General features: G+C 29.4%; 1 protein-coding gene across 1 annotated transcript; it reads left to right on the top strand.

Moving 5' to 3' along the window:
* Positions 1-5,672: 5,672 nt before the first annotated feature.
* On the top strand, positions 5,673-8,475 carry LOC141698079 (putative serine/threonine-protein kinase PBL19). Its single transcript, XM_074502687.1, has 4 exons — positions 5,673-6,231; positions 6,785-7,045; positions 7,516-7,638; positions 7,977-8,475. Exons 1-4 carry the CDS (start codon positions 5,914-5,916, stop codon positions 8,352-8,354), a joined length of 1,080 nt encoding a protein of 359 aa, XP_074358788.1. The 5' UTR covers positions 5,673-5,913; the 3' UTR covers positions 8,355-8,475.
* The last annotated feature ends 612 nt before the right edge of the window (positions 8,476-9,087 follow it).

Raw genomic sequence — 9,087 nt, 5'->3', positions numbered from 1 at the left:
AAACTTTTTTCCTCTCCTGAATTTTCTGTACGCAATCTTTGTGATCCCTTTCACCATAAGAGCACACAGCTTCATCATCTCCTCATCATGGTCCATCTCAGGTATACTTTCAGTTTATGAGTCATCATCACTATCAGAACTTGATGACTCAGTATCAGACTTTGTGATGAGAGCTTTTTCCTTGCCTTTTCTTGAGGCAGCTACTTTGGGACTTTCCTCCTCAGCCACAAAGGCAACTGTTCTTGACTTTTTTCCATTCCTCTTGCTTCTTTGTTCCATCTCAAGTTCATGAGTCTTTAGCATTCCATAAATTTCATCAAGAGTTGTTTCATCAAGATTATAGTTGTCTCTTATTATTGTGGCCTTCAAATCCCATCTTTCAGGAAGAGCTAACAGGAACTTAAGATTTGAATCTTTAATATCATACTCTTTCTCAACTAGTGACAAATCATTCAAGAGTTTGACAAATTTGTCATATAAATCAGTCAATGACTCATCAGGCTTTGAGTCAAAGTGCTCATACTCTTGAGTGAGTATTGTCTTCCTGTTCTTCTTGATTGAATCAGTTCCCTGACACCTTGTTTCCAAAGCATCCCATATCTCTTTTGCAGTCTTGCAGTTAATTACCCTGTTTGACATGACATTATCTATGGCACTATGCAACAAGTGTCTTACCTTTGCATCCTTTACAATTAATGAGATATCTTCAGCAGTGTAATCACTTTTCTCCTTTGGTACAGACTTTGCTGGCTGACCTGCAACTTTCACAGAGAGTTTGGTTGGCATATGTGGTCCTTCATAAATCCTGTCAAGATATTCTGAATCTGTAGCTTCCAGAAACATAATCATCTTCACTTTTCATATGGAATACTCAGAAGGTTTCAACATGGGAACTCTTAAAGTCTCATATCGACTATGAGTTACAGTTTTTGGAGGTTCTTCAATTTTGGTGGGTTTGGTTGGAGTTTCTTCTTCAGACATGATTAATTTTGGATCTTAAACTGTTTGTGTCTTAACAGAAAGCTCTGATACCACTTGTTAGGTCACACACACTGTAGAAGGGGGTTGAATACAGTGTTTAGCACAATCAAATCGAATATAAGAACTTAAGTAACAGAATACATATTTTATTTAACACAATAAACTCTGTTACAATATGGAACTGTCCTCTTTTTGCAGTGATGTACAAATTATCACGAGAGCTGCTAGAGTTACAAAGAATAATAACTTCGATAATCGTAACACTTATAGTGTAAACTCTATGCATGTGTTTATATACTACACAGTTACAAGATAATCTTCTAATTGATATGGAATATAATTCTGTTTCCTAAAATATATCAACTAGTTATCTTTTCTTCCAAGTATTCTATTTTTCATAGAATTCCTTCTTCATGCACAATTCTTTCTGCCTTAGTCTCGATCTTCTTTCCTTTTAATCAGCCGCCTGCCTTATCTGAAAGTCATCTTAAGTCCTGATATTATCTCCTGATAAATATCTTCTGAACCTTAAGCTCTGATAACTGAAGTTCTGATATCTTAAGTTCTGTCTTCAGTATAAGTGCTGATTTCCAGTTAAGTACTGATTTGTCCTGTTTTGTAAGATCTGAAAACTAAACACAAATCATATTACACATGACATTATCAAATATATCTAACACCCTCACCTAAAAATTTTGCACTCACATTGCACGTCACCCTTTTTGGAGCTAGAAAAGTCTTATTTATACGGTTTTTATTTAAATTAAAAAATACACACGTAAAATAGGATTACATTACAACCCAACAAAAAAAATAAGTACAATTATTTTCCATTTATTTAATATAGGAGTCCAAAAACAGCCCTTCACCTAATTTTATTTCCTTCAAAAACACACTAACACAAGTTCATTCCGGGGAAAAGAGAAAAAACTATATAATAAAATGACCCCAGAACGCCACTTGTTCTGGGGGTCAATGGGAGATTCTCACAAGTACATGCATTCTGCACCATAAATGGGATTTTTTGAACAGATATACCAAATAAATGACTTTTCCATTGAAACATACGAAAAAAGAGACGGAGCCGCCGGCTAAGGGCCATAATTTGACTGGGTGCTATTTTGGATCGATTCTCTTATTTTTGTGACATTTTAGGCATTTTTTCAAAAAAATTATACAGACAAAAATTATAGTTGTTCACGAATTGAACTGTTGACAAACAAACTTGAGCTCGGTTCAATTAGTCTCAATTCGTTAAGGGCTCGGGTTTGAATTCGAACACAAAAATGTGTTCGTTAAGAAAATGAGTTTGAGCCGAGCTTTTGATATGTTCGGCTCGAGTTAGACTCGGCTCGACTCGGTTCGGCTCGAAAAAATTCAAAAAAATATTTTAATTTTTACATGTTAGATTATTATAATACTATTAGATTATTATAATACTAGGCTAAAACTCGTGCGATTCACGGATTGAATTTAATTTGAAGAGAAAAATTTAAACTCTGAAATTTAGTTATTAGTAATTTTTTATAATATGATTTGATAATTATTTTAAATATGCATGTGTATAATTTAGTGAAATTTTAGTTTTTAAAAAATATTACTGATTAAAAGATTTAATTTTATTAAAATTTATAGATATATTTATACAAGATAATTATATTTTAATTAAAAAATAAATTTCACGAACCAACGACAATACTTAAAACACACAAATTTGTCACGTAACCTTCATTACCTATTTCTTTTCTCATTAATAGTTCCATTCGATCCTTATAAAAAATTATCACCTAACCTTTACATATCTGACAAAAAATCCTAATATATATATGGGTAATGGTCAAAATTACCTTTTTTTTAGAAAATGTAACAAGAATACCCGTTTTTGAAAAATATGGCCAAAAATACATTTGTAATACGTATTTCGGGTAAGGCTGTTACGCATTTGACAAATGAGTATTATTTTTAAAAATAAAAAATAAAAAAGAGAGTAAAATCATGATACACATTCCTGACATGCGTATCATGCATTGGAAAGTCATGATACGCATCTCACGAATGCGTATCCAAAATAATTTTTTTTTGTAATTTTTTATACAAGTTATCCATTTCTAAAATGCGTATTAGTAATACCCAATTTTAAAATACGTATTAGGTAGGTATTTTTTGCCAAACATTTCAAAAAATGGTATTTCATGTCACAAAGTTTAAAAAAGAGGTATTTTTGTCATTTTTTCTATATATATAGGGGCTATTTTAATAAAAACCAATTTTATAATAAAAATTAGAAATCAAATAATTTTTTTTTTAAAATTACTTCAAAATATAACACATAAGATATACAAATTGATCTTTAAGAGATGAACAAAAATACTGTGAAGTCGGATTTAAAAAATATTTACCGTTTGAGGGAAAAAATCAAATTAAAAACGTAGAGAAAAGCTGAAATTGTATATGAGAATGTGCATATTAGTTGGACATGTTAATTTTAGGGGCCATTAGATTAAATGTGGTGATTTTAGGGCTACATGTACGGAATAATGTGGAAGTGCCAGTCACTGCTGTATTAATGATTTTTGTCGGTGGTTACTGTAGTTATACCTATAATTTATTTTCATCTTCTTATTATTTGTTTCTTACATTCTTTTTTCTTTTTATATATTACAATTAAAATTTTACCAAAATTATCTACTTACAAGTAATCAAGTTATACTCACAAAATTAAAATATTCTATATCACGAAAAAATTATAATTTTTTATTTTAATAATAAGATAGTACTTACAAAATAAATTTTAATATTATATATTATAAGAAAGGTTACAAATATTACAAATATTATGTTTTTAGCATATATTATAATTTGTATAACATATGTTATATTTTTAAAATAATATTCTCATCATCATTCTTTTATATAAACCATCCTTCTCGTATTTTAGAAATCAAGGAGAATAAATATAATGAATGAGATGTTTTAAGTTTGAAAGCTACTAAACATGTTCTTTTTTATTTGATCCAGGGTATTTTTAATTGTGAACACAAATGTACTATGATTTTTTTATTGAGACTTATTTTTTATTTTTATTAAGACATATAATTTTTCTATTTAGTCGGTTATTCTTTATGTTATAGTGTATTAATTAATTTTTACCAATCTTATTTGTTGGGATTTTTATAATGAAATTAATCTTTTTAATAACTTCATTTAAAAGATTAAACATCTAATCATATTTAAAAGAAACTATACTAGTACTAAAATATAAAAATAAATATATACTACAAAAAAATATATAAAACATAAAAATATAAATATTTTTATTAAAGAATAAAAAGTAAATATTTAGTAATAACTTATATAATTAAATAATAAAATTTTTGTAGGTGCACAATAAAAGAATCTGTACAATTTTAAAATAAACAAATGAAAATTATTATAGTGAACAACAATAATCATGGTAGCCGACAAATATCATTAATATAGTGCACACGTGGGTTTCCACATCATTCTCTACAAAAATTCTTAGAAAATTATGTACATGTAGCATTACTCTAGATTAAATTGATGTAATAATTTAGATTAGTTTCTAATTTCTATTTTAAATTTAGTTTCTATTTAATCATTTGTATATATATAGAAGATACTTCAATAAAAACCAATTTTACAATGGAAACCAGAAACCATTTTTTTTTAAAATTACATCGAAATATAACACATATGATATGCAAATCAATCGTTGATAGATGAAAAAAAACAGTGAAGTCGGATTTAATAAAAATTACCGTTTGACGGGAAAAAACAAATTAAAAACGTAAGGAAAAGCTGAGATTATGCGTGGGAGGATGCAGATTAATTGGGTGTGGTGTTTGTTAGATTGATCTAATAGCTTAGATTAATTTCTTTTATAATTGATCATTTATCTATATATCTATATATATGTGTAAGGCGAAGGGTTCTCTTAAATACAGGTTCGCATAGAACCATTATTTAAAAAAATATAAATATATAATTTATTTTATTTTTGATCATATATAGTTACAAATTTTAATTACTAAATTAAAAAAGAAGTTGCACAATTTTTTTTATTTAAAAAATTATTAAAATTTGATGAAATAGTTTAAAGTGGTTCTGTAGTAGAATCAGAGTAAACTCACACTTATCCAAAATTATTTTACAATATAATCAAATTTAAAATTATTTATTTTTTCAAATTTTAGTTGTTAAACATTTTATTATATTTAAATATAATTATTATTCTATATTAACAACAAATTTAATAAAATTTTATAATAGAATTAAGAGTTGTGTGATGGTTGTCTCTAATCAAGTCAACGGCGTATTATATTTAAATTTTTATATTTTTTATTTTTAACAATTTCTACATGTTTAAAGTTCGAATCTGGTGAACAACATATTATATATTATATTATTTATTTTCAGTGAATCTCAAATTTTTATATAATATATATTGTTATAATTTATTATATTATTCAATTTATTTTTTAACTATTAAAAATTATATTATAAAATATATTATTAAAAATTAAAGGTGCTATGCACGGATTATAGGGTAGTTTATATAATATGTTTATTTTATGAAACAGACAGAGACTCCAATAGCATCTGGTTGTTGATCATGGAAGACTGGTGTCGTAATATACACACACACAGTTACCCACTTAAATAGTAGCCGCCTTTGGTCCACTTAATTTCCCACGCGTTCTTTGCAATTTCTCTTCTTTTTTCTTTTCTTTCTGGCTACTTATTTCATTTTCATATCATTATTTCTCCAAAAATTTCTACATAGGTTCTTTCAAGATCTTATCTTTTTAGCTTTTCTTGGTCCCCCATCTAATTAACTCCCAGTTTCCGCAAAGTTAACCCATCAAAATCTTGAAATTCAGTAGATAACTTTTGATCTTCAAAACTACAAGTATGAAGTGTTTTTATATCTTTAAGAAAGAGAACACAACGACCAAGAAAGAGAAGTCATTGGAAATTATACGCAAAGTTAAGCCCAAGAGAGTAATTTCATCACCAAGGAGTGTTATTGAAATGTACAAAGAAAAAGAACATAATTTAAGAGTGTTCTCTTTTGATGAACTCAGAAATGCTACCAGAAATTTTAACAGGTTGCTAAAGATTGGAGAAGGTGGTTTTGGGAGTGTGTATAAAGGTTGTATCAGGCTTGTTGATGGTGTGGGTGATCCTTCTGTGGTTGCTGTTAAAGCACTTAAAAAAAATGGATTGCAGGTATATTTAACAGCTTCTTCATCACTAATTTATAGTATAATAATATATGAAGAGTGTTTGGATATTCTCTGCACTTCTGTCTTGTTGCAGTTGTCTGTATTTCCCAAGTTTTTTTTTAATTTATTTATTCTCATTTTGTTTTTCATTTGCCACCTATTGAGAATGTTGGGATTTGGGAGTATTTAGTTTGGACATAAGGGTTGATATTTTTAGATGATTTAATCTAATTTGGAGGAATGTAGCATAGATTGTTACTTAAGTCTTCCCCGGAGTTTTTTAATATGAATTTGTATAAGCAAAAAACTCGGGACCTCAATACTGCAGATAACGTTACCTTAGACTATTTAGGTACTGTCAACTGATCAGAAACAGGCTTTGCATTGGGAACCTTATGTTCTGCATCAAAAGTTTGTATTGAAGGCGTTATTTATGATAATATGGTTAACATTTTCTGGAATTATCATATGTATGCTGCTGCCATGAGTGCCTAGGATTTCATCCTGTCAGCAAAATCATAATTTGCATTACTTTTGATTTTATTTCACTCGTGTAGGGTCATAAACAATGGCTTGCAGAGGTTCAGTTTCTTGGCATTGTGGAACACCCTAACCTAGTAAAGCTTTTGGGATACTGTTCTGAAGATGGAGAAAGAGGGATTCAGCGGTTGTTGGTGTATGAGTACATGCCAAATAAAAGTTTGGAAGATCATATTTTTAGCAGGGCTTTGCCAACTCTTCCTTGGAATAGAAGATTGCAAATTATGCTGGGAGCAGCTCAAGGATTGGCTTATTTGCACAATGAATTGGATGTCCAGGTATTATTAGTTCATTCATTAGGAAGCACTTCACTAACACGACTTCAAACTATGACTTCCATGCTTTTTGATAAGTAAACTCGATCTTTCAAGCAGTGAAGCTAACTATCTCCGCTCAAATCCTTACGAATTCTGCAAGCAGAATATACCATTGTCATATGTTCTGGCTTTTGAAATTTCCTTCTACCATTTTTGATGTGGAAAGTATCTTGAATATGTAGATATGCATAATATTTGGCAGTACTAGTTTGAATATATTGATTACTGAAGCTAGAAGTATAAAACTAGTTTCCCAAAGACTTCATAAACGTGTAAGCTTGTCTCTACATGATTAAATTGATATTAGTTACTGATAAGGCAATAAACAAATGGAATGGACATTATTAGTATCAGTTTCAGTTTTTCGATGTTAGGAACAAAGAATGTGCTTATAGATTGTTGAACTTTTTCTCTTTTGCTAATTTTGAAAGGTGATATATCGAGATTTTAAATCTTCAAATGTGCTTTTGGATGTGGAGTTCATGCCAAAACTTTCAGACTTTGGGCTTGCTAGGGAAGGGCCAACTGGGAACAAGTCTCATGTATCCACTGCGGTAAGTGAAAAAGGAAAAAGGTTGATTATCTCATTAACATGCCGCATAACCACATCACCTATTGTTTAGTTACATTAATTTCCATCTTCTTTCTGGCTTGATGAACATGTCCTTTTTCCCATGACTGTTTGATTTACACAAAATATAGCAAACAAAATTTCAAGTTAATCTTGTGAAATCATCAGCCTGTTTGTTCTCTTAAAATCTGTAATTCATTTCAAATCAGTATTCTAATTTGACAGTATATTACTATCCTTCCATCGTACTGAAATACAGAGTTTTGAATATTATGTGTTGCCTACCTTATCATTGTTATGACCAAGCATCCCCTTTGTCAGCCTGTTGGTACGTATGGTTATGCTGCGCCTGAATATGTTGAAACTGGTCGTCTAGCCACGCATTGTGATGTGTGGAGTTTCGGAGTTGTGCTCTACGAGATTCTCACCGGTAGACGAGTGCTGGAAAGACATCGATCTCGGAATGAGCAGAAGCTTCTAGACTGGGTGAAGCAGTTCCCATCTGATAGCAAAAGGTTTGGCATGATAATTGACCCCAGAATCAGAAATCATTACTCTATAAGTGCAGCTAGGAATATCGCAAAGCTGGCTGATAGCTGCATGATCAAGAACCCGAAGGATCGGCCAACAATGGATGAGGTGGTGGAGAGGTTGAAACAAATAGTACAAGAGTCTGAAGAAACAAATTTAAGCATGTAAAGATCGACCTAATATGTCTAAATTGGTGTAACCAATAGTTGTTCTGATTTAAAATTTATAATTTAATGTGTTTGTTACAATATAACTAGCTTTTTTTATCGTGGTAGGCATCGGACCACTGACTCATAATAATTATTAATAATCTATTCTTTAGAGTACAATAATATTAAAATAAAATATTTTTTAAAAAAATTACCCATTTAACCTTATTATCATTTATACCTAAATATAAGCAAATGATAAAAGATTTGTTGTATTATAAAACCGCATAATTTTATGTTTATCAAGTAAATGAATCATTATTATCATTTTTTAGATTGATCGTTTAATATTCGCTTATTTATTTTATAAAACTGCATAATTTTATGTTTATCAAGTAAATGATCATTATTATCATTTCTTAGATTGATCATTTAATATTTGCTTATTTTATTATATAAATAATCATAAACTTTTTTTTGAAAAAAACACTTTTGAAAATTATCTCAATCACTCATTTTTATACACTTATATATTTTTGATTTTATACATATAAATAATATACATATATATCTTTTCATATTATCCGTCAATCTCTATCTCGAAGGGGTTTGAGGCATAAAACGCAATGAAAACTCTAATTGAAAATGTGAAAAATCAGAATTTTCGAAATCCTACGCAAGATTCATGCGAAATACATATATTTCATTCATAACTAAGATTGTTTACCATATGAAGTTTTACAAATTGGCCG

The sequence above is a fragment of the Apium graveolens genome, chromosome 11 (genome assembly GCF_009905375.1).
Source record: "Apium graveolens cultivar Ventura chromosome 11, ASM990537v1, whole genome shotgun sequence".
Classification (NCBI taxonomy): domain Eukaryota; kingdom Viridiplantae; phylum Streptophyta; class Magnoliopsida; order Apiales; family Apiaceae; genus Apium; species Apium graveolens.
The sequence above is the reverse complement of the archived record's forward strand: the minus strand, read 5'-3'. Positions and strand labels throughout refer to the sequence as shown.